At 41.8% G+C, this 25,829-nt stretch overlaps 1 protein-coding gene and 1 long non-coding RNA gene across 8 annotated transcripts in view; one reads left to right on the top strand and one right to left on the bottom strand.

Annotated features, from left to right (window-relative positions):
- ECHDC2 (enoyl-CoA hydratase domain containing 2) overlaps window positions 1–3,107 on the bottom strand; it is a 30,437-nt gene extending 27,330 nt beyond the window's left edge. For 5 of the 6 annotated variants that reach the window (XM_024988378.2, XM_024988381.2, XM_015465413.3 and 2 more), the window contains exon 1: window positions 2,923–3,107. In XM_024988378.2, the coding sequence (XP_024844146.1) occupies window positions 2,923–3,055 (133 nt within the window). In that variant the 5' untranslated portion in view covers window positions 3,056–3,107. 6 annotated transcript variants of the gene reach the window in all.
- Window positions 1,128–25,610, top strand: LOC132344909 (uncharacterized). Of its 2 annotated transcripts, XR_009493983.1 has the most exons (3): window positions 1,128–1,942; window positions 14,522–14,579; window positions 14,695–25,610. It is a non-coding gene; the product is annotated as an uncharacterized lncRNA (long non-coding RNA). The 2 variants fall into 2 exon arrangements; XR_009493982.1 differs by lacking the exon at window positions 1,128–1,942 and having other exon boundaries at window positions 5,199–14,579.
- Window positions 25,611–25,829: the final 219 nt, after the last annotated feature.

Genomic DNA, 25,829 nt, shown 5'->3' with positions numbered 1-25,829 from the left:
TTCTTATCTCTCCTTGCTATTCTCTGGAACTCTGTATCCAGATGGGTATATCTTTCCTTTTCTCCTTTGCCTTTTGCTTCTCTTCTTTTCGCAGCTTCTTGTAAGGCCTCCTCAGACAATCATTTTACCTTTTTTGTATTTCTTTTTCTTGGGGATGGTTTTGATCACCACCTCCTGTACTGTGTTACAAACCTCCATCCCTAGTTCTCCAGGCACTCTGCCTATCAGATCTAATCCCTTGAATCTATTTCTCACTTCCACTGTATAATCATAAGGGATTTGACTTAGATTATACCTGAATGGCCTAGTGGTATTCCCTACTTTCTTCAATTTAATTTTGAATTTTGCAATAAGGAGTTCATGATCTGATTCAAGGTCAGCTCCTGTCTTTTTTTTTTGCTGACTGTATAGAGCTTCTTCATCTTTGGTTGCAAACAATCTAATCAGTCTAATTTCTATATTGGCCATCTGGTGATGTCCATGTGAAGAGTCAGCTCTTGTGTTGTTGGAATAGGGTGTTTGCTATGACCAGTGCATTCTTTTGGCAAAACTCTGTTAGCCTTTGCACTGCGTCATTTTGTACTCCAAGGTCAAACCTGCCTGTTACTCCAGGTATCTCTTGACTTCCTACTTCAGTCCCCTATGAGGAAAAGGACATCTTTTTTGGTGTTAGTTCTAGAAGGTCATGTAGGTCTTCATAGAACTGTTCAGCTTCTTTGGCATTAGTGGTTGGGTCACAGACTTGGATTACTGTGGTACTTGTTATTTCTGGATAAAAAATTCTCCTATCTACAAGTGAGCCATGATAATTTTTCAACTAATGTACAAGTCTGTGTTCTTAGTCTCTGAATTACTAGAAGAATAGTGATGTCCATTAATAGTTGAGAACACAGGTTTTAAAATCAGACCGGGTTCATGTTGCTTAAACTCTCTGTTCCTCGGTTTATTGATCTGTAAAGTTGGGAGAATAGTTATAGCTATTTCAAGGCAAACACTGTTGCCCGTTTGGCAGTGAACAAAGCATGAGAGCATCTGGGGTATTCTCTAACCCTAGCCATCCCACATGGCCAGAGAATTCTCACCAAGTGAGGCAGTTGGAGGCCAGAAGCCTCTTCATGTCCATCAAAAGTGGGGGACGTACATAGGGAACAGTATGCAATATCACGGAGCAAGGAACAATTCTTCAACAGCTCTTCAACTTAGCATCAAGCAAGAAAAAAGAAGAAATATGAGATGCCTAGAACAATACAATCTGTGTCAACTAAAATTTGGACACAGTGCTACTTTAAATGCGGGGAAGGTTAGAGGGGTTGGACCGGGGGAGAAAGTAAAGACAAGAAGAACTTGCCCAGCTGGTGACACAACAGCAGACAGGGGAATGCCACTGAATGCAAAGTCCAATCACTGCCCTTCACCCGCCTTCACAAATAACACTGCACCCAAACAGAAACAAAACAAAATATAACACAACCAAGAAAACCCAACACAAGGCTCAATCAAGGTGTTCTTGCCAGTGAGTGCTGTGAACTTTCCCTTGAGTCAGCAGGACTCCACATTCCAGCAGCAGCTGCAGGGCAATTGCACAGGAGGGCGCCAAGCACTCCTCCTGGCCTCTCCTCTCTCTCCTCCCCTCCTTTCTCCCACCCCTCCCCCCTCCTCAGCTCCTCCTTTCCAGGAGGCGGGACACCCTAAGCCAAATGGAATTGGCTCGGCTGCCCCAGCCCACTGGAACCTCGCCAGGAAGCTCAGCCTGGGAGGAAAATCAGGCATTTTAAAGCTGTAGTCGGGGGTGGGGATGGGGGTGGGGGTGGGGCTTGCTGGCACTTAGTTCTACCCTTGAACGAGTCCCTTCTCTTTCCTCACAGCCCCAGGCCACTAAATCTGGGGCTGAGGGGACCGATATTGACGCAGAATCCCTTCACAATTACGGTGGGGGCGGCAGGTAAGGTGGTCACCTACCAAAGGATTTAGGCCAGGGGAGCCTCTACTGGGGTGCAGGAACTTTGGGGTCCAATCCTCAAACACACTGAGCAACCTGCCTCCCCCTTACTGGTTTTGGGGTAGGAGATAGATGGGCCCCCAGGCCAGACAGCTAGTGTTTGTCAGTGGAGTAAAACTGAAGTTTCTCACCCAGACCCGCCAAGGACAAAGCTAGTGTCAGTAAATGAGCTCTGCTGGAATAAAGAGGTAAGATGATCACCCCTGAGGTCAAGAAAAATGTCCTTGTCTACACATGTGCAGGAAGGCTTTTTAGGGGTGAAAAAGGGCGGGGTTGCCACCCCTTAGTAAGCGTGGACACACCCCCATAGGTCTCTGCAGTGGGATCCATCTTAGCAAAAAGTTGCCCAGGCATGTTGGGGAGGTCCTAGGGCCAGTCAGGTGTGAAGAAACCAGATAATTTGCCATATATAAACACCCAAAGGCTGTCCTTTATAAGTGATTTAACTCACCTCTTTACTGGCCTCCTCCTCGTTAGAGAGGCCCCAGATACCCTTTCTCTCTGGATGTGTATTTCTGTCTAGCTTTTCTGACTTAAATATAACTGCTTCTCTGTGTGCTCTCCCATATGTTGTGCTGTGTCTGTAATAGTAAGCTTTGTACCTGTTTTTACAGTCTTTGCCTCCTTGAAACATTCTTGTTTTCAAATGCCTGCTTGCCTTCTAGCCTCTCCCTGCTGGTGGTCTAGGAGATAGGATTCCTGGTTTTCATCCAGGCTACCCAGGTTCAATTTCTGGGTAGGGAACTAAATTCTCTCTCAGGACCACTCACTGCTTTCTCTCTCTGAGATCAGTTTCAGTCTGCCTCCCTGTAGTGGGAGTACTGGCCATGGGTCCGTACTGGCCAACAGCACCAGGCATGCCAGGCCTGCCTCTCAGCCAGCCAGAGCTCACCCCAGCCGCTTTCCGGGCTCTCGGCACTTACCCTGGTTTGGACCCGCCAGAGCGCACACCTGGATCTCCCGGCCGGCAGCCCCGGGGTTGGAGGAGCAGCCGCGGGTCTCAAGCGGCTTCCAGGGGCGCGGAAAGCGCAGGGTGCTGGTCAGGACGCGCAGCATGGGGGCCCACTTTGGGAACGGGCCACTCGGCCCTCCACCACCGCCTCCCGCTGAAAGCTCGCTGCTCTGCTCCAGGCCTTTACAAACTGCTCCTCCTACGGGCCGAGAGCCCTGCGCGGCTCCCTGAGCCTGTAGGAAACCGGAAGACATGGGTAAGGAGAAAGCCCGGCTCTGTTGTGTACTTTAGGACAAGGCTGCCAATCTAAGTCCCAAAATTTTAATCTGTAAAGCGCGGGTAATAAAAGTGACAAGTGCCAAAGATAAAGCCGAAAGCTAAAGTAGTAGAACAGATTTTAATCAGTAATACACTGTTGCAAAAGAGAAATGAACTTTTATGAACAGCATGAACTCTTAACATAGTTTCTAACAGCTCAAGGACACATCCCTAGGATGACTCTAGCCCCTTTTAAAGTGCCTGCCTGAGAAAACTCAAGACTGCCAAAAGAAATTACTGTTTGTTCCAGCCAGCATCTGAAGGTAGGGTTCCTCTCTCCCAGTCTCTGTGGGAGCCTAAGCTTGCAGAAGGGACAGCGAACCTAGAATAGTTCCATGTGGACTAACCCCGATCTGCGTATTTTGAAAGTTTTCACTTCCCTGACTGTCCACAGTCCTGGCTCAACCACTTCCTTAATCCTTCATTTTCCTTGTAAAATCTCTTCTCACTACTTTAGGGGAGGCTGAAGCCTAGTAGCCAAATAAGATGGTAATAAGCCAGATAAGATGGTAGGTGTTGCAAGAGGGCATCAGAGGGCAGACACACTGAAACCATACTCACAGAAAACTAGTCAATCTAATCACACTAGGACCACAGTCTAACTCAATGAAACTAAGCCATGCCCGTGGGGCAACCCAAGACAGGCCGGTCATGGTGGAGAGATCTGACAGAATGTGGTCCACTGGAGAAGGGAATGGCAAACCACTTCAGTATTTTTGCCTGAGAACCCCATGAACAGTATGAAAAGGCAAAATGATAGGATACTGAAAGAGGAACTCCCCAGGTCAGTAGGGGCCCAATATGCTACTGGAGATCAGTGGAGAAATAACTCCAGAAAGAATGAAAGAATGGAGCCAAAGCAAAAACAATACCCAGCTGTGGATGTGACTGGTGATAGAGGAAGGTCCGATGCTGTAAAGAGCAATACTGCATAGGAACCTGGAATGTCAGGTCCATGAATCAAGGCAAATTGGAAGGGGTCAAACAAGAGATGGCAAGAGTGAATGTCGACATTCTAGGAATCAGCGAACTAAAATGGACCGGAATGGGTGAATTTAACTCAGATGACCATTATATCTACTACTGCAGGCAGGAATCCCTCAGAAGAAATGGAGTAGCCATCATGGTCAACAAAAGAGTCCAAAATACAGTACTTGGATGCAATCTCAAAAATGACAGAATGATCTCTGTTCGTTTCCAAGGCAAACCATTCAATATTACAGTAATCTAAGTCTATGCCTCAACCAGTAATGCTGAAGAAGCTGAAGCTGAACAGTTCTTTGAAGACCTACAAGACCTTTTAGAACTAACACCCAAAAAAGATGTCCTTTTCATTATAGGGGACTGGAATGCAAAAGTAGGAAGTCAAGAAACACCTGGAGAAACAGGCAAATTTGGCCTTGGAATATGGAATGAAGCAGGGCAAAGACTAATAGAGTTTTGCCAAGAAAATGCACTGGTCATAGCAAACACCCTCTTCCAACAACATAAGAGAAGACTCTACACATGGACACACCAGATGGTCAACACTGAAATCAGATTGATTATATTCTTTGCAGCCAAAGATGGAGAAGCTCTATACAGTCAACAAAAACAAGACCAGGAGCTGACTGTGGCTCAGATCATGAACTCCTTATTGCCAAATTCAGACTGAAATTGAAAAGTAGGGAAAACCACTAGACCATTCAGGTATGACCTAAATCAAATCCCTTATGATTATACAGTGGAAGTGAGAAATAGATTTAAGGGCCTAGATCTGATAGAGTGCCTGATGAACTATGGATGGAGGTTTGTGACATTGTACAGGAGACAGGGATCAAGACCATCCCCATGGAAAAGAAATGCAAAAAAGCAAAATGGCTGTCTGAGGAGGCCTTACAAATAGCTGTGAAAAGAAGAGAAGTGAAAAGCAAAGGAGAAAAGGAAAGATATAAGCATCTGAATGCAGAGTTCCAAAGAATAGCAAGGAGAGATAAGAAAGCCTTCCTCAGCGATCAATGCAAAGAAATAGAGGAAAACAACAGAATGGGAAAGACTAGAGATCTCTTCAAGAAAATTAGAGATACCAAAGGAACATTTCATGCAAAGATGGGCTCGATAAAGGACAGAAATGGTATGGACCTAACAGAAGCAGAAGATATTAAGAAGAGGTGGCAAGAATACACAGAAGAACTGTACAAAAAAGATCTTCACGACCCAGATAATCACGATGGTGTGATCACTCACGTAGAGCCAGACATCCTGTAATGTGAAGTCAAGTGGGCCTTAGAAAGCATCACTACGAACAAAGCTAGTGGAGGTGATGGAATTCCAGTTGACCTATTTCAAATCCTGAAAGATGATGCTGTGAAAGTGCTGCACTCCATATGCCAGCACATTTGGAAAACTCAGCAGTGGCCACAGGACTGGAAAAGGTCAGTTTTCATTCCAATCCCAAAGAAAGGCAATGCCAAAGATGCTCAAACTACTGCACAGTTGCACTCATCTCACTTGCTAGTAAAGTAATGCTCAAAATTCTCCAAGCCAGGCTTCAGCAATACGTGAACCGTGAACTTTCAGATATTCAAGCTGGATTTAGAAAAGGCAGAGGAACCAGAGATCAAATTGCCAACATCAGCTGGATCATGGAAAAAGCAAGAGAGTTCCAGAAAAACATCTATTTCTGCTTTATTGACTATGCCAAAGCCTTTGACTGTGTGCATCACAATAAGCTGTGGAAAATTCTGAAAGAGATGGGAATATCAGACCACCTGACCTGCCTCTTGAGAAATATGTATGCAGGTCAGGAAGCAACAGTTAGAACTGGACATGGAACAACAGACTGGTTCCAAATAGGAAAAGGAGTACATCAAGGCTGTATATTGTCACCCAGCTTATTTAACTTATATGCAGAGTACATCATGAGAAACACTGGACTGGAAGAAACACAAGCTGGAATCAAGATTGCCGGGAGAAATATCAATAACCTCAGATATGCAGATGACACCACCCTAATGGCAGAAAGTGAAGAGGAACTAAAAAGCCTCTTGATGAAAGTGAAAGTGGAGAGTGAAAAAGTTGGCTTAAAGCCCAACATTCAGAAAACAAAGATCATGGCATCTGGTCCCATCACTTCATGGGAAATAGATGGGGAAACAGTGGAAACAGTGTCAGACTTTATTTTTTGGGGCTCCAAAATCACTGCAGATGGTGATTGCAGCCATGAAATTAAAAGACACTTACTCCTTGGAAGGAAAGTTATGACGAACCTAGATAGTATATAGAAAAGCAGAGACGTTACTTTGCCAACAAAGGTCCGTCTAGTCAAGGCTATGGTTTTTCCAGTGGTCATGTATGGATGTGAGAGTTGGACTGTGAAGAAAGCTGAGTGCCAAAGAATTGATGCTTTTGAACTGTGGTGTTGGAGAAGACTCTTGAGAGTCCCTTGGACTGCAAGGAGATCCAACCAGTCCATTCTAAAGGAGATCAGCCCTGGGATTTCTTTGGAAGGACTGATGCTAAAGCTGAAACTCCAGCACTTTGGCCATGTACTCATGCGAAGAGTTGACTCATTGGAAAAGACTCTGATGCTGGGAGGGATTGGGGGCAGGAGGAGAAGGGGACGACAGAGGATGAGATGGCTGGATGGCATCACTGACTCCATGGATGTGAGTCTGAGTGAACTCCAGGAATTGGTGAAAGACAGGGAGGCCTGGCGTGCTGCGATTCATGGGATTGCAAAGAGTCAGACACGACTGAGCAACTGAGCTGAACTGAAGCCTAGTAGAGAAGAGGGCTCAGAGGACCCTGACTAGAGTCTGGTGATAGAATCTTTTTTTTTTTTAATTGGGTGCTAATTACTTTACAATATTGTATTGGTTTTTGCCATACACTCACATGAATCAGCCATGGCTGTACATGTGTTCCCCATCCTGAACCCACCTCCCTCCTCCTTCCCCATCCCATCCCTCAGGGTCATCCCAGTGCACCAGCCCTGAGCACCCTGTCTCATGCATCGGACCTGGACTGGCGAGCTATTTCCATATGGTAATATACATGTTTCAATGCTATTCTCTCAAATCATCCCACCCTCGCCTTCTCCCACAGAGTCCAAAAGTCTGTTCTTTATATCTGTGTCTCTTTTGCTGTCTCGCATATAGGCTCATATATGTGTGTTAATATACTGTATTGATGTTTTTCTTTCTGACTTACTTCTCTTTGTATTATAGGCTCCAGTTTCATCCACCTCATTAGAACTGATTCAAGTGCATTCTTTTTAATAGCTGAGTAATATTCCATTGTGTATATGTACCACAGCTTTCTTATCCATTTGTCAGTCCATTTGCCTGTGGACTGGATAATTATCTTATCCATTTGCCAGTGGACATCTAGGTTGCTTCCATGTCCTGGCTGTTGTAAACAGTGCTGTGATGAACATTGGGGTACACGTGTCTCTTTCAATTCTGGTTTCCTCAGTTTGTATGCCCAGCAGTGGAATTGCTGGGTTGTATGGCAGTTCTAGTTCCAGTTTTTTAAGGAATCTCCTCACTGTTCTCCATAATGGCTGTCTTAGTGTGCATTCCCACCAACAGTGTAAGAGGGTTCCTTTTTCTCTGCACCCTCTCCAGCATTTATTGTTTGTGGACTTTTTGATAGCAGCCATTCTGACCAGCGAGAGATGGTACCTCATTGTGGTTTTGATCTGCATTTCTCTGATAATGAGTGATCTTGAGCATCTTTTCATGTGTTTGTTAGCAGTTAAACTGTATTATTCATTGATTTGTTATTTCTTTATAGGTTGCATAACCATAACCACTCCCTCATTCTAGAATATTTTCATCACTCTAACAGGAAACACTATCCATTTGGCAGACATTTTCCATTTCCCCCTTCATCTGGGCCCTGGCATCCACTCCTCTATTTTCTGTCTTTAGAGAATTACCTAGTCTGCGACATATTCATTCACATGAACAGAATAATGCAATATGCAGCCTTTTGTGCCTGGCTTCTTTTAATTAACATGATCATTTCAGGGTTATGGCATGTTATAGCATGTATCAGAACTCCATTCATTTGATGGCTGAATAATATTGCATTGCATGTTTTATTTATTTGATCACCAGTTGATGAACATTTGGGTCATTTCAACACTTTTTTCTTGTTTCAATTTGTTCCTCATTAAACTTTCTTTATTTTTAATTAAATAACTTTAAATATTACAATTTAATGGCTTTTTTGGGCCCATTTTTTGATTGGGTCACTTATTTTTCTGGAATTGAGCTACAGGAGTTGCTTGTATATTTTTGAGATTAATTCTTTGTCAATTGCTTCATTTGCTATTATTTTCTCCCATTCTGAGGGCTGTCTTTTCACCTTGCTTATAGTTTCTTTCATTGTGCAAAAGCTTTCAAGTTTAATTAGGTCCCATTTGTTTATTTTTGCTTTTATTTCCATTACTCTGGGAGGTGGGTCATAGAGGATCTTGCTATGATTTACATCAGAGAGTGTTTTGCCTATGTTTTCCTATAGGAGTTTTATAGTTTCTGGTCTTACATTTAGATCTTTAATCCATTTTGAGTTTATTTTTGTGTATGGTGTTAGAAAGTGTTCTAGTTTCATTCTTTTACAAATGGTTGACCAGTTTTCCCAGCACCACTTGTTAAAGACATTGTCTTTTCTCCATTGTATATTCTTGCCTCCCTTATCAAAGATAAGGTGTCCAAAGGTGCGTGGATTTATCTCTGGGCTTTCTATTTTGTTCCATTGATCTATATTTCTGTTCTTGTGCCAGTACCATACTGTCTTGATTACTATAGCTTTGTAGTATAGCCTGAAGTCAGGCAGGTTAATTCCTCCAGTTCCATTCTTCTTTCTCAAGATTGCTTTGGCTATTCGAGGTTTTTTGTATTTCCATACAAATTGTGAAATTATTTGTTCTAGTTCTCTGAAAAATACCATTGGTAGCTTGATAGGGATTGCATTGAATCTATAGAGTGCTTTGGGTAGTATACTCATTTTCACTATATTGATTCTTCCAATCCATGAACATGGTATATTTCTCCATCTATTTGTGTCATCTTTGATTTCTTTCTTCAGTATTTTATAGTTTTATATATATAGGTCTTTTGTTTCTTTAGGTAGATTTATTCCTAAGTATTTTATTCTTTTTGTTGCAATGGTGAATGGAATTGTTTCCTTAATTTCTCTTTCTGTTTTCTCATTGTTAATGTATAGGGATGCAAGGGATTTCTGTGTGTTAATTTTATATCCTACACCTTTACTATATTCACTGATTAGCTCTAGTAATTTTCTGGTGGAGTCTTTAGGGTTTTCTATGTAGAGGATCATGTCATCTGCAAACAGTTTTTCTTCTTCTTTTCCAGTCTGGCTTCCTTTTATTTCTTTTTCTTCTCTGATTGCTATGGCTAAAATTTCCAAAACTATGTCGAATAGTATTAGGGAGTGTGCATCCTTGTCTTGTTCCTGACTTTAGGGGAAATGCTTTCAATTTTCACCATCGAGGATAATGTTTGCTGTGGGTTTGTTATATATGGCTTTTATTATGTTGAGGTATGTTCCTTCTATGCCTGCTTTCTGGAGGGTTTTTATCATAAATGGATGTTAGGGCAGTAATCCAATTCCTTTAAAAAAATGTATTTATTAAAAAAAATGTATTTATTTGGCTTGTCAGGTCTTAGTTGCAGCACACAGGATCTTTAGTTGTGGCATGTTGGATCTAGCTCCCCAACCAGAGATCAAGCCAGGGCCCCCTGCATTGGAAGCTCAGATTCTAAGCCACTAGACCACCAGGGAATACCTTTAAAAAAAAATTTTTTTTTTTTAATTTATATACTAGTCCCCTCTTGAGGGCTCCATCTGCATGATTACCAAAGACCCAAGTTCTTAAGGAATGTATAATATGGAGAAGGAAAGGGTAAATCATTTAAATATGATGTGTTAGGATATTTGGTTAAGTGTAGTAGATTGGAAATATGAATTTATCTCTATTGGTGCTTTCCAAATCTCACAAAAATGACAGTAAAGACATTAAAGCATTAACCCATCAGGGTGAAGTGACTAGGAGAGGAAACAGAATGATGTCAGAAAAACACTGGATGATTAAAAGCTGGTGGAAGTGTGGTTATTGACTCAAAACAGAGAAATGCAGAGCCCAAGTTCCTGAAGAAGGGTTATACTGGCTGAGTCTTCCTGCAGTACTCGAGAAGGCTTAGGACCTACATGTACTAGATGTCAAGTAAGGTGGGGATGAGAGGAGGGAAGAAAAACACTTCCATGGTATAATTGGATTCCAAGATCCTTTTTACCACTAGGTGACTATCAGTTCCTTGTCAAAGTATAGGAGGCTTGTTCCCTGGAGAAATTGAACTGATGCGTCTCTAGAATCATCTGACCTTTAGGTTTAGTGGAAGACAGGAAGGAGGCCCAAGTTGAAAAAAAGGATTTAAATGGAATTCTTTATATTATTTAATTATAGTAATTGGCAACCCTGTTCCTAGAGCACTGGTGATCAGATACATACCAACTTCCTGGCAGAGGTTTGGAAAATTATGTGAAATGGCTCCAGAGAAAAGCCAGAACACCACCCTACTCAAAGGGCAAGATTTTAATGGACTTGAGTATAGCAAGAGTATGAAAAGTTCATTGATATTCTTTTAAATTCAACATTGCTTTTAGCTTGTCAGAAACTCCCACTTGTCATGTTTTAGTCTAGTATTAAAAAAGAATATCCACAATTATCTTAAGAGGCTATTAAAGTGTTTCTTCCTTTTCTAACCACAAATCTATGTGAGTTCAGATTTGCTTCATAGAATTCAACCTAAAAAATAATGCCAAAAGTTGAATGAAGAATCAGCTGTGTCAGATGTAAGAATTCACCTGCCTCTTATGAAAGCAGATGTTAAAGAGAATTGCAGATTTGCAAAACAATTGCACCTGATCAGTTTTTCTTGCGAGATATAGGGAAATATAGGGTGAGTCTGCAAGATTCTGGATCCAGCTGTCAATATGTGGGACAGAGAACAGAGGAACAAGTTGAACTGCATGAATATGCAATCTACAAAGTCCAGACTGTGGGAAACCACAGTCCCAACAGTCTAGGTCTTTAACAGATGTGTTGAGAGGGGAAAAAATGTAGTGGAGAGGAACCTTAAATTAAAAAATAATTTTAAAAGCCCAGAATTTTTTTTTAAAGGCAAGGCCGAAATATAGTGTCCATAGACACTTTGGTGATAAAACTATGAGTCACTACAAGGAAGTAATTATTATAAGAATCAGGATAATAATTACCCTTATTCTGAGGTGGGGTTGAGATAAGGGACAGTGTGTTTAGAGGAGTTTGTGGAGTAGCAGGGAAAGTTCAGTTTTTTAGTTTGCATGGTTGTTACCAAAAAATAAAGGTAGAAACTAGGTAAAATGTTAGGGCAGATTTTAATCAATAGTTCAGTCCAGTTGCTCAGTTGTGTCTGACTCTTTGTGACACCATGGACTGCAGCACGCCAGGCTTCACTGTCCATCACCACTCCCAGAGCTTACTAAAACTCTTGTCCATTGAGTCAGTGATGCCATCCAACTATCTCATTCTCCGTCATCCCCTTCTCTTCCCACCTTCAATCTTTCCCAGCATCAGAGTCTTTTCTAGTGAGTCAGTTCTTCACATCAGGTGGCCAAAGTATTGGAGTTTAAACTTCAACATCAGTCCTTCCAGTGAATATTCAGGACTGATACCCTTTAGGATTGACCGGTGGATGTCCTTGCAGTCCAGGGGACTTTCAAGAGTCTTCTCCAACACTACAGTTCAAAAGCATCAATTCTTTGGCTCTCAGCTTTCTTTATAGTCCAACTCTCACATCCATACATGACTACTGGAAAAACCATAGCTTTGATTATAAGGATCTTTGTTGGCAAAGTAATGTCTCTGCTTTTTAATATGCTGTATAGGTTGATTGGAGCTTTTCTTCCAAGAAGCAAGTATCTTTTAATTTTATGGCTGTGGTCATCATCTGGAGTGATTTTGGAGCCCCCCAAAATAAAGTCTCTCACTGTTTCCATTGTTTCTCCATCTATTTGCCATGAAGTGATGGGGCTGGATGCCATGATCTTCGTTTTCTGAATGTTGAGTTTTAAGCCAACTTTTTCACTCCTCTTTCATCAAGAGGCTTTTTAGTTCTTCTTTGCTTTCTGTCGTAGGGTGGTGTCATCTGCATATCTGAGGTTATTGATATTTCTCCTGGTTGTGGCTATTAATCAATAGTAGGCTGTTGCAAAAGTCCAGTGTGAAGTAACTTTGTACACATGTGACTCAGTGTATTAAGGGGGTTATAAGGGAATAGGGAGGATGGTGAGTAGGGACTCAGTACAGTAGTCCCTTGGTGTCCCTGAGGTATTGGTTCCAGAATTTCTTTTGGATATCAAAGTCCATGGATGCTCAATCCCCTTAGTTATCACACTGTATCTGGGGGGTGCAGAACCCACAGATGCCAAGCACCAGCCATAAGGTCAGGAAAGTGAAAATTTACATAAACTGGAAAGAGAGGAGTTTAGTGAAAACCATCTGGATTTGCTCAGTGGCTCTTATCCAAGCTTAGGGTCCTGCCCTCCCACAGAGACTAAGAAATCAGCCTTATATTCAGGTGTTGGCTGGAGGAAGCAGTGAATTCTTTTGACAGCCTGGAGTTTTCTAAGTCAAGCACTTTAAGCGGAGCCTCACTATCCTAGGGACCTGGCCTTGAGCAAGTTAGAACTCAAAAAATTATCTTAATGCCTCAGTCTCTTAGGTCAAGATTTAGATCTAGTAGAGAAGAGGAATCAGAGAAGCTTGAATAGAATTTGGTGAAGGAGAGAATCTTTGTCAATGGTTACAAGAGTATTTGCCTTAAACTTTCAAAATGAGGCAGTTAACTCCAGGAAAAACAAAGCAAAACAAAATTGTTCAATGAAGCACATGTAATCATAATATACAACCTGGCCCTGTAATAGGCAACATTATCTTAATAAGGTAAGCACTACATACTGATTTAATTTAAAACTTGTGTTTCCACTGTATAAGGATGCTGCTGCTGCTGCTGCTAAGTCGCTTCAGTCGTGTCCGACTCTGTGCGACCCCATAGACAGCAGCCCATCAGGCTCCCCGGTCCCTGGGATTCTCCAGGCAAGAACACTGGAGTGGGTTGCCATTTCCTTCTCCAATGCATGAAAGTGAAAAGTGAAAGTGAAGTCACTCAGTCGTGTCCGACTCTTCGCAACCCCATGGACTGCAGCCTACCAGGCTCCTCCATCCATGGGATGTTCCAGGCAAGAGTACTGGAGTGGGGTGCCAGCGCCTTCTCCGGTATAAGGAGGATGGGAACTGTAAATATATAAGTGAGGTGGTCTAAGAGACATAATTCTCATCGTCCCATATTGGAGACTATGATATAATTTCTTAAATTGATAAGTCAAGAAATAATAGTATCAGAATATTTAGAAATGTGACATTTTAAAAGAACTATCTATAAGAATTGAAAATGGATATTTTGGGAGCATGTAAGACTAGTGCTCAGTCAGTTCAGTTCAGTCAGTCTCACATCCGAATCTTTGCAACCAGTGAGTGGAAGGTAACAGGTTGCTGTTTTTATTATAGGCTTTAGGGTAGGTTTTTATTTTATTTTTTGCATTTCTTTGCTCTGGAATTTCCTTTTCTGCCAATTACCTAGCTCCTGCTGCTGCTGCTAAGTCGCTTCAGTCGTGTCCAACTCTGCGCGACCCCAGAGACGGCAGCCCACCAGGCTCCCCCGTCCCTGGGATTCTCCAGGCAAGAGCACTGGAGTGGGCTGCCATTTCCTTTTCCAATGCGTGAAAGTGAAAAGTGAAAGTGAAGTCACTCAGTCGTGTCCGACTCTTAGCGATCCCATGGACTGCAGCCTACGAGGCTCCTCCATCCATGGGATTTGCCAGGCAAGAGTACTGGAGTGGGTTGCCAACCTAGCTCCTACTTATCCTTAAATACCCTATTTAAATATCAGTTTCTCTGGGAAGCCGTTCTAGTCCCCTGAGGCTGGGTAGTTGTCTCTCCCAGATCATTCTGTACTTAGTACACTGTCTTCCATTACATAAGTTCCCTGCAGGTACAAGCTGTATATTATTTATTATCAGAGTCCAGCAACACTGATAGATACTCATTTTGTTTAAATGACTAGATGAATGTATTTCTGTGGTTCTCTCTTGTGAGAGACTATCACCATAGTGTTTCCTTTTGTTATCTTCTCTATTTCTAGTTCACAAAGCCTGAAGTTGAGAACTCGAGAGACTACCCTGACTTGGCAAAGGAAGCAGGTAAAATAGAACATTTAGATCTTTGAACATTGTAGTTTATTGTGTGGTCTGTCATGATTGTGGAGCAGCCTTGCAACCTTCAGAGGACTCTTGATCAAAGATGTTTTATTTTCAGGGCCAAGGAGTCTAAGCTTAAGTATCAGTTGTTTAAGGGAAATTCTGGTTTCGAGAGATCAAATTGCCAACACTCAATGGATCACAGAGAAAGAAAGGGAATTCCAGAAAAACATCTACTTCTGCATCACTGACTACGTGAAAGCCTTTGACTGTGTGAATCACAACAAACTGTGGAAAATTCTTCAAGAAATGGGAATACCACACCACCTTACCTGTCTCCTGAGAAACCTGTATGTGGGTCAAGAAGCAACAGTTAGCACCTTACATGGAACAATGGACTGGTTCAAAATTGGGAAAGGAGCATGACAAGGCTATTTATTATCATCCTGTTTATTAAACCTATATGCAGAGTACATAATTCAAAATGCTGGACTGGATGAATCACAAGCTGAAATCAGCATTGCCAGGAGAAATACCAACAACCTCAGATATGCAGATGATACCACTCTAATGGCAGAAAATGAGGAACTAAAGAGCATGTTGATGAGGGTGAAAGAGGAGAATGAAAAAACTGGCTTAAAACTCAACATTCAAAATACAAAGATCATGGAATCCGGTCCCATCACTTCATGGTAAATAGAAGGGGAAAAGGTAGAAGCAGTGACAGATTTTATTTTCTTGGGCTCCAGAATCACTGGGGATGGTGACTACAGCCATGGAATTAAAAGACGCATGCTCCTTGGAAGGAAAGCTATGACAAACGTAGACAGCATATTAAAAAGCAGAGACATTGCTTTGCCGACAAAGATCTGAATAGACAAAGCTGTGGTTTTTCCAGTAATCATGTACAGATGTGAGAATGGGACCATAAAGAAGGCTCAGCACTGAAGAATTGATGTTTTCAAATTGTGGTGCTGGAGAAGATTCTTGAGAGTCCCTTGGACAGCAAGGAGATCCAACCAGTCCATCCTAAAGGAAATCAGTCCTGAATATTCATTGAAAGGACTGATGCTGAAGTTGAAGCTCCAAGACTTTGGCCACCTTATGTGAAGGGCTGACTCATTGGAAAAGACCCTGATGCTGGGAAAGATTGAAGGCAAATGGAGAAGAGGATAAGATGTGGCAGAGGATAAGATGGTTAGATAGCATCACTGTCTCAATGGACATGAATTTGAGCAAAGTCTGGGAGATAGTGAAGGACAGGGAAGCCTGGTGTAGTGTAGTCGCAAAGAGTTGGACACAACTTAGCGACTGAACAACAAAGGCTTCCCACACATGGAGACCTTGGAAAATTCGTGGTCCCACAAAGTTTGTTTAGGTACAGTCCTTTTCCTGTGATGGCAACCCACTCCAGTATTCTTGCCTGGAAAATCCCATGGACTGAGGAGCCTGGTAGGCTACAGTCCATGGGGTCGCAAAGAGTCGGACACGACTGAGCAACTTCACTTTCACTTTTCACTTTCTTTTTCCTGTGAAGCCTTTCCCTTCCTTCTTTCCCTGTCAGATTGTTGCCAGGCAACCCAGAAAAGATTATTCTCATTTTTCATTAGATACTCTTTGTCGCTCCAAGTACCTCATGCACGCAGTGTTCATAAATTAGATTTCATTTCAGCTCTATTATACAAGTCTGTGGTTAGATATTACTATACAGGGAATCAGAGCATCTCTGTCCTCCGAAAGAAAGGTTTGTGAGATTTGATTAGCTGATGTTGATTCTTTGGGTGGACAGTATTCATTCAGTGTTTATCGTTTGGTTGTTGAATGTCCTCTTGACTGTTGTCTCCAAACAGCTTCTACTTTTCTTTGAAATAGGAAATGCTTTAATCAGTTTTTCTATGTATTCTTTGTTCTGTTTCTTTTAGTTAGTTAAAAGTAGTTACTATAAAAAATATATGGATAGAATATTTTGATTATAAGATGGTAATGTTGAGATGAAGTTATTAAGTTTGAATTTACCTCTGGAATTGTCTAATAACAAGAAATTCAGTTTGATTGCTTCTGTTTACTGATTACAATTTTCTTCTTTTGCAGACATTATTAGGAAAATAAACTCAATTTAAAAAAGGATTTTTTATGTAGAATGCACTTTTAGAACTTAGCTTTGTTTTTATAAAACCCCTTGGTTCCAACTGTGAGAAGTGAGAGGGAGGTGAGAAGTGCAAAAGGGTGACTCTGTTCACGTATCTGAGGTAGTTCTAGGTGAGTATGTTCACCTTCAGCCTACATCAGTCATGTTTAGTTCAACATGTATCTAAGCGTCACTTGGTGGGGAAGCCCCTGAGATCCTATAAATGATTTTGTTCTCAGCCCTCTGGGCTTACTTGTCAGCTGTGGTGCTGAGGCAAGAGAATTGGTTTAAGGGAAGTCTTACCCTCTAATTCTCCAAACTGGTTTAGGAGGAGGTTCTGCTACCTTCCCTGCCCTCATTATTTCCTAAATGCATAGTGTGGAGGGAAGCGCAACCAGCAGGATTGTGTCCTGTCACATTATTTAGAGACTTCTTACTCTTTACACAGTCCTGCTCATCTTCTTTCCCTCAGAGAAAGGTTAGGAATCCCTCTGCAGCTAAATGCAAAGTGGTAAAGCCACACCATGTAACTCTCTGAAACTGTTTCTGATGTTGAAAGTTACTTCTGTGCTTCCTTTGTTTTCTAATCCCTTTAACATTTTTACTTAATAATGATTTAAATCTGAAAATATATGAAGACAACCTGGTGTTAGGAGAAAATGTTCAACAAATATTAAGGAGTGTATCCCGGTCACTTGGGAAGATTCAGTCAAAGTCTGGTGTACAGATCTTAGAGCCTTTGCCCTCTAGTAGGGAAAATAAGGCAAGTTCACATACATGGTGAGTAGACCATGGGAGGTGCAAGATGATTTGGCCACTTAGAGGAGTATCAGAGCACAGGCTAAACTTTATACCTTTCCACTTAACTCATTCTCTCCTACTGGTTATAAGAGCAGTGTTTGTTTTATTGGAACACATGCGAGCGTGCTGAGTCACTTCAGTCGTGTCTGACTCTTTGCGACCCCATGACCTGTAGCCCACCAGGCTCCTATGTCCTTGGGATTCTCCAGGCAAAAATACTAGAGTGGGGTGCCATGCCCTTCTCCAGGGGATCTTCCTGACCTTGGGATCGAACCTGTGTCTCCTATAGCTCCTGCATTGCAGGCAGATTTTTTACCGCTGAGCCACTGAACACAGAAGTATATAATAATGAAAGGAAAATTTGTGACCCAAGCCTAGCTACTGTTAACATCTTGGTGTGTTCTATTTTAATATTTTTTTTTCCTATGGCTATCTGGGATCATATTCTAAATGTAGTTTTGTATCATGATTTCTAATGCATTATTATGAGCATTTCTCCTGTCACTTAAAGCTGAAAAAAAAAAAAATTTGCATGTTTTTTGTATATTTATGCCATAATTATATATTTTTAAAGGTATCTATTTATTTTTAATTGAAGGATAATTGCTTTACAATATTCTGTTGGTTTCTGTCATACATCAGCCTGCATCAGCCATAGGTATACACATGTCCCCTCCCTCTTGAACCTCCCTCCCACCTTCTGCCCCATCCCACCTGGCTAGGTTGTCACAGAAGAACAGGCTGAACTCCCTGCGCTGTATGCTACTGCTACTGCTAAGTCACTTCAGTCGTGTCTGACTCTGTGCGACCCCATAGACGGCAGCCCACCAGGCTCCCCCATCCCTGGGATTCTCCAGGCAAGAACATTGGAGTGGGTTGCCATTTCCTTCTCCAATGTATGAAAGTGAAAAGTGAAAGTGAAGTCGCTCAGTCGTGTCCGACTCCCAGCAACGCCATGGACTATAGCCTACCAGGCTCCTCTGCCCATGGGATTTTCTAGGCAAGAGTACTGGAGCAGCTTCCGATTAGCTATCTGTTTTATACACAGTTACATACATATTTCAACACTACTCTCTCAATTTGTCTGACCCTCTCCTTCCCCTGCTGTGTCCATAAGTCTGCTCTCTATGTTTGAGTCTCTATCCTGTCCTGCAAATAGGTTCATTATTTTTCTAGTTTCCATATATACTACACACTGATATACGATATTTGTTTTTCTCTTTTTGACTTACTTCATTCTGTATAACAGTATGCTATCATTTTTGTTGTATATTCGCTTTACAACTTTTTTGATATTTTAGAAGAACTATAGTGAATATCTTCAGTTCAGTTCAGTTCAGTTGCTCAGTTGTGTCCGACTCTTTGCGACCCCATGAACTGCAGCGCGCTAGGCCTCCCTGTCCATCACCAACTTCCAGAGTCTACCTAAACTCATGTCCATTGAATCGATGATGCCATCCAACCATCTCATCCTCTGTCGTCCCCTTCTCCTCCTGCCCTCTATCTTTCCCAGCATCAGGGTCTTTTCAAATGAGTCAGCTCTTCGCATCACATGTCCAAAGTATTGGAATTTCAGCTTCAACATCAGTCCTTCCAATGAACACTCAGGACTGATCTCCTTTAGGATGGACTGGTTGGACCTCCTTGCAGTCCAAGACTTTATTGGGAAGGGGCGCCCAGGTAGAAAGCAGTAGGATAAAGGAACCCAGGAGAACTGCTCTGCCATATGGTTCACAGTCTCGAGTTTTATGGTGATGGGATTAGTTTCCGGGTTGTCTTTGGCCTATCCTTCTGACTCAGAGTCTTTCCTGGTGGTGCACGCATTGGTCAGCCAAGATGGATGCCAGTGAAAAGGATTCTGATACATGATATCTCCTTTTGACTTTTCCCAAACTCTTCTGGTTAGTGGTGGCTTATTAGTTCTGTGTTCCTTACCAGGACCTCCTGTCGTAAAATAACTCATACAAATGGTTACTATGGTGCCTGGCCAGAGTGGACGGTTTCAGTCAGTGTGCTTCCCCTAACGGTAATTGTGTCAATGGAGTATATTTATAGTATATTTATAGTAATTGTTTTAACATTAAAATGATTCTGTCATCTGTATCATTTCTATTGATTGATTAATCCACTCTTTACAAGTTGTACTCTTCTGTTTCATTGCATGCATCATAACTTGTGATTGAATGTTAAACATTATGAATTTTACTTTGTTGGGTGTAAACGGAATTTTTATGTTCCATTAACTATTTAGGAGTTTGTTCTGGGATTGTTGTTTTTTAGAAGTGGTTTGGTCCCTTTGAGATCTGCTTTTATGTTTTGTTAGGCAGAATCCAGAACAGTCCTTATTATTCCAAGGCTGAACTGATGCTGCTATTCAAGCAGTAACCTCAGGATTCCACTGATGCTCTTTGTGTTAGGAGATCTTTCCAATGTGGTTTTGAGAATAAAACTATTCCTGGCCCTATGGGAACTATTTTCAGAGAGCTCTCCCTCTCTTCTCTCCATTACTCTTCTCTGTGAGTTCTTTCCGAGATCCCTGTACTAAGCTTTATGTTGTCCATTGTTTGAAAACAGTCACTTTGTATATTTTGCTCAGGTTTTTAAATGTTTAAGACAGAAGGGTAAATCTGTAGTCCATCATGACTACAGCAGAAGTATATATAATTGTTTTCATTAACATTCCTTTTCAACTTAGGTAAGAAAATTTTCTGTATTAAAATTTTTTTTAAATTTCATATGATAGAAAAAATTCTACTGATGAAAATCCAAGCATAATTTTATATACTTATTTTAAAGATTTCTGTGTTCACAGATTCCCAGAAAACATTTATCCTTTGGGTTGGCAAGTTGATATCATATCTAACTATATAATTTTCCTTGTGTAAGCCTATTCTTTCTTCATCTTATTTTTTATATTTATTCATGTGTTTGGCTGCACCGGGTCTTAGATCCTGCACGCAGGATCTTTGATCTTCATTATGGTGTGTGGGCTCTTTTAATTACAGCGTGTGCATTCTAGTTCCCTGACTATATTGACTAAAAGGGTACACAATTTGAGAGTTGTGAATTAAGCTTTATTTGGGGCAAAATCAAGACTGCAGCCCAGGAGGAAGCACCGCAGATAGCTCTGAGAGACTGCTCCAAAGAGACAGTCAGGGAAGGTCAATATATTAAGAGTTCAGTGAAGTGGGAGTTCAATAGAGTCAAGCTTACTTACTTATCTATTTCTGCTTTATTGACTATGCCAAAGCCTTTGACTGTGTGGATCACAGTAAACTGTGGAAAATTCTTCAAGAGATGGGAATACCAGACCACTTGACCTGCCTTTTGAGAAACCTATATGCAGGTCAGGAAGCAACAGTTAGAACTGGACATCGAACAACAGACTGTTCCAAATAGGAAAAGGAGTACGTCAAGGCTGTATATTGTCACCCAGCTTATTTAACTTATATGCAGAGTATATCATGAGAAACGCTGGGCTTGAAGAAACACAAACTGGAATCAAGATTGCCGGGAGAAATATCAATAACCTCAGATATGCAGATGACACCACCCTTATGGCAGAAAGTGAAGAGGAACTAAAAAGCCTCTTGATGAAAGTGAAAGAGGAAAAAGTTGGCTTAAAGCTCAACATTCAGAAAACTAAGATCATGGCATCTGGTCCCATCACTTCATGGGAAATAGATGGGGAAACAGTGGAAACAGTGTCAGACTTTATTTTTTGGGGCTCCAAAATCACTGCATCATTGCAGCCATGAAATTAAAAGACACTTACTCCTTGGAAGGAAAGTTATGACCAACCTAGATAGCATATTCAAAGGCAGAGATATTACTTTGCCAACAAAGGTCCGTCTAGTCAAGGCTATGGTTTTTCCAGTAGTCATGTATGGATGTGAGAGTTGGACTGTGAAGAAAGCTGAGTGCCAAAGAATTGATGCTTTTGAACTGTGGTGTTGGAGAAGACTCTTGAGAGTCCCTTGGACTGCAAGGAGATCCAACCAGTCCATTCTAAAGGAGATCAGTCCTGGATGTTCTTTGGAAGGACTGATACTAAAGCTGAAACTCCAGTACTTTGGCCACCTCATGCGAAGAGTTGACTCATTGGAAAAGACTCTGATGCTGGGAGGGATTGGGGGCAGGAGGAGAAGGGGACGACAGAGGATGAGATGGCTGGATGGCATCACTGACTCGATGGACGTGAGTTTGAGTGAACTCTGGGAGTTGGTGATGGACAGGGAGGCCTGGCATGCTGCAAATCATGGGTTCGCAAACAGTCGGACACGACTGAGCGACTGGACTGAACTGAACTGAAGCTTACTTTATAAAAGGTGTTCTGCTAGTCAGAAGGAGCTGATATCACCAGGAAGGGATTTAGTGTTTTTCTAGATATGAAGAGATTTAAAGATTGTTATCATGAAATCAGTTCCTGAAAATCTATCTACCTAAAACACCTGTTCCACCAGATTCCCTGGAGCACAGAGTGCCTCTCCACCCTGAACTCCCTCTAGGGGAAGTGTTAAAGGTCAACAGCTGCAGCAGCACAGGTTCAATCTCCACAGAGACAGATGGCAAATGCTTTGTTAGATGGTAAAACTAAGGCACAAAGAGAGAGGTCAGACTCAAAGTCTGTAGGAAGAGTCCAGTTCCTGAGTTCTTTCCAGCTGTTCTGTCCAACTGTGTGCCCTGAAAGCCACGCTTCCCAGCCACCCCACTGACTTTAGCAGACCCAAGTTCTGACCCAGAACCCTCTCACCTCTATTCCTCGGTCAATGGCTACTTTGCTCAGCCGCACAGCAATGGGGGCCTAGGGAAAAGCAAACGCTTGGTTGAGGGGATCAGTTGGTGCTCACAGGCACACAAGCTCCATGATAGGGGATGAGGTCTGGGTAGAAATCCAGCTATTCTAGTGACAGTGTTTACTTTTGTTAGTGTTATACCTACTAATTAGCTGATGTTCCTTTTCAATAATGAAGGAAGCCTAACCTATCCCTAACCCTCCTAGTCCTGACCATCTGGAATTCTCGTCAGTTAATACATGCCTCCAGCATGTACAACATACTCCACTGTACACATGCTTTCCCACCCACAGACTTGTCTAACGGTCACAGGCTGCTCCCCAGCCCTTCAGGAGGGGTTTAATTGAGGCTCAGGGTGGGGAAGCAGTTGGCCACGTTTGTCCAGTCAGTGGCGAAGCTTGGATCTGATTCCCAGTCACCTTTCCCACTGCTGCTCCCTTCCTCTACCCTCTCATCTCAACAAATGCAAGCCTCCACTGAAAGCATGTTTTACCCCCAGGAGGGTGAAAAAGGTCAGTAGTAGGAACTTGGACTTTGGAATCTGACAGGCCGGGGTTGAAATCCTGAGGGCCATTTTGTAGGGCCACTTCGAAGCAAGAGCACTGAAGTGACCATCTTTGCCTCACTGATCTTGCTTCTAGTTATCTTGTGTTACCGAAGGTCTGGCTCTCCATCCTGGGCCCTGCTTCAGGCAAGGAGTACATTTGCCTCATATTTTATTTACACTGTATTATTTGAAGGTTTTGTAAGGCTTTATCCAGAAAAGAACAATTTAAAAAGTCTGTTAGCATTGAAGGCATAAATGAAAAACTAGCTTCATAAAGATAAAAGAACTTCAGACTGGGAAAAATACCACAGATTCAAGCAAAAATCAAGAACTGGGAAAATATATCTTGATATTGTGACAGAGCTTTTCCTTTACAAAAAGCTGGTATAATTTTTTTTTTATAGCATTCACACAGTATAGAAAGGTAGTTGAAAAAACGAGATGAGGTATGCTCAGCTTTACTTTTAAAGAAAAATAAATCAGAACAGTTAGGTGCTCCTTTTCACCTCACACTTGGAAACTACAAAAGGTTGGTAATGCCCATTATTGTTGAGATTTAGGAAACAAGTATTTGCACACATAATTGAATGGAGAGTAAACTGGTACAATGCTTCAGGAGGACAATTTGACAAGAACTGGCAAATTAGATAGATGCCCATGCTCTTTCATGTTGTAACTCCATGTAGGCATCTGCCCTACAGATGCACTTTCAGGAATATACACTAAGATGTCCAAAGTTATTCATTCCAGCTATTTTTCAGGAGCTTAAAGGTGTCAGTAATGTGATGTTCCTCATTAGAGTACTAGTTAAATGATGGCACATCCATACCATTAATGAAAAAGTGTGCAGTTTAAATGAATGAGGTTAGTAAGTACATGCTGAAATGGGTAACTCTCCAGATATTAGGTGAAAAAAGGAAGCTGCATCGTGCTGTGTATATTATTCAATTTGTGTAGAAGGTGTTGGTATGATGTGTCTTTGGGGAGAAGGGTCGAGAGAATGGAGAACTTCACTTTTTGTTTTATACTTTTCTATACTGTTTGAATTCTTTTGTGTGCGTAGTTTATGTTTTTAAACATCAGTTAGAACTGGACTAACCTTCAAAGGTGTGTTCCTTCTCCCCTAAATTGTCCTAAAGGAATTTAGAATTATTTAGATATGTGAGTATATGTGCACATTTTGCATGTACAATGAAAATTTCTGGAAGAGTATGAAAACTGTTAACAGTGGTCATCTTTGGGGAGTGTGACTGGGGAATTGAGGAATGTTTTGGTGACCAACTGTCCTGGTTTGCCAGTGACTGACGTGTTGTTTTACGATGTGGGACTTTTCACTTTGAACCTGGACAGCCCCAGGATAACAGGATCACCCTACTTTTGATTTTTATTCTATGTCCTTTGATTTGCTTGTTATGAATATGTATTATTTAACTATTGATTTCTCATCAGAGAAAATTAAAAACTATATAGCCATGTTGTATCTGTGTTGAAAACACACATATTATGTTTCTGAGTGTGTTTGTGCATGTATACATAATTGTAGTTGAGCCTTGAACAGCCTGGAGCTTAGGGGAACTGATCATTCAAGCCGTAGAAAATCTGTACATAACTTTACAGCCAACCCGCCTTGTAAAGAATTCTGCATCCACAAATTCAACCAACCTTGGATCATGTAGTACTGTAGTATGTATTTAGTGAACAAAAAAAAATCCATGTATAAGTGAGCCTGCACAGTTCCAACCTGTGGTGTTTGAGGTAACACTGTGTGAAGCAGATCAATTAGAAATATGATGGATCATTTTATGTTATTTGGAAATGAGAACAGTGAGTCACAGTTGCCACAGGATGTTCCATTCCTTTGATGTTCCATGGAAAATGTAGCCAAATCCATATTCCTACGGTAAAGTATATTTACTGCTTAAAGGGAAAATCTGAGTGTTAATTTGTGGATCTTGTGTTTATTGACAGGCTCTTTTGGGCTGTAGGGCTTCGTGGCTCAGACAGCAAAGAGTCTGCCTGCAATGCGGGAAACCCGGTTTGATCCCTGAGTTGGGAAGATGCCCTGGAGAAGGAAATGGCAGCCCACAGCAGTGCTCTTATCTGGAAAATTCCATGGATGGAGGAGCCTGGTAGGCTACAGTCCATGGGGGTCGCAAAGGATCGGATCCGACTGAGCGACTTCACTTTCTTTTTGGGGTGAATGTAATTTCTGGAGAATTTTGACTCCCTGGTCTTGGTAGTTTCTCCAGTAGAGGGCAGCCGTCTACCACAGTATCTCTTGCACTCACCCCATAGGGAATCTTCATACTTGGCACTCAATGGCACTCAGTAACTCACCTGGAAGTTAAACAGGTTGCATCAGAATGTCCCAACATTTGCGTTAGTGATTCTATCACTAGTTTTCAGTATGATGTTGATTTGGTATAGAAAGTGAAAGTCACCCAGTGGTGTCCGACTCTTTGCAAACCCATGGACTCTATAGTCCATGGAATTCTCCAGGCCAGAATACTGGAGTGGGTAGCCTTTCCCTTCTCCAGGGGATCTTCCCAACCCAGGGATCGCACCCAGCTCTCCCACATCGCAGGCGGACTCTTTACCAGCTGAGCCACAAGGGCAGCCCAAGACTACTGGAGTGTAGCCTATCCCTTCTCTAGCGGATCTTACCGACTGAGGAATCGAACAGGGGTCTCCTGCATTGCAGGCGGATTCTTTACCAGCTGAGCTATCAGGGAAGTCCCTTGGTATAGAAAGCTACTTTTAAATACTAAAATACTAGTAATGAATAAAATACTGTTATTTAAATACATTGAAAAATCTGAAGCCTGAAACATCTTGAGATCAAGCTCCAAGACCCAGTTATTTATTTTATGCAAAAAGACAAGCTCTATACAAATAGGCCCCCCACTCCATGGAAGTGTAATCAGCTACTACCTTGAGTTACTCAGAGTTTTGTATCAGCTGAGAGACTTTCTGACCAAGTA

Source organism: Bos taurus, chromosome 3 (assembly GCF_002263795.3).
Source record: "Bos taurus isolate L1 Dominette 01449 registration number 42190680 breed Hereford chromosome 3, ARS-UCD2.0, whole genome shotgun sequence".
Taxonomy (NCBI): domain Eukaryota; kingdom Metazoa; phylum Chordata; class Mammalia; order Artiodactyla; family Bovidae; genus Bos; species Bos taurus.
Note: the sequence above shows the minus strand (reverse complement) of the source record. Positions and strands in the feature narration are given on the sequence as shown.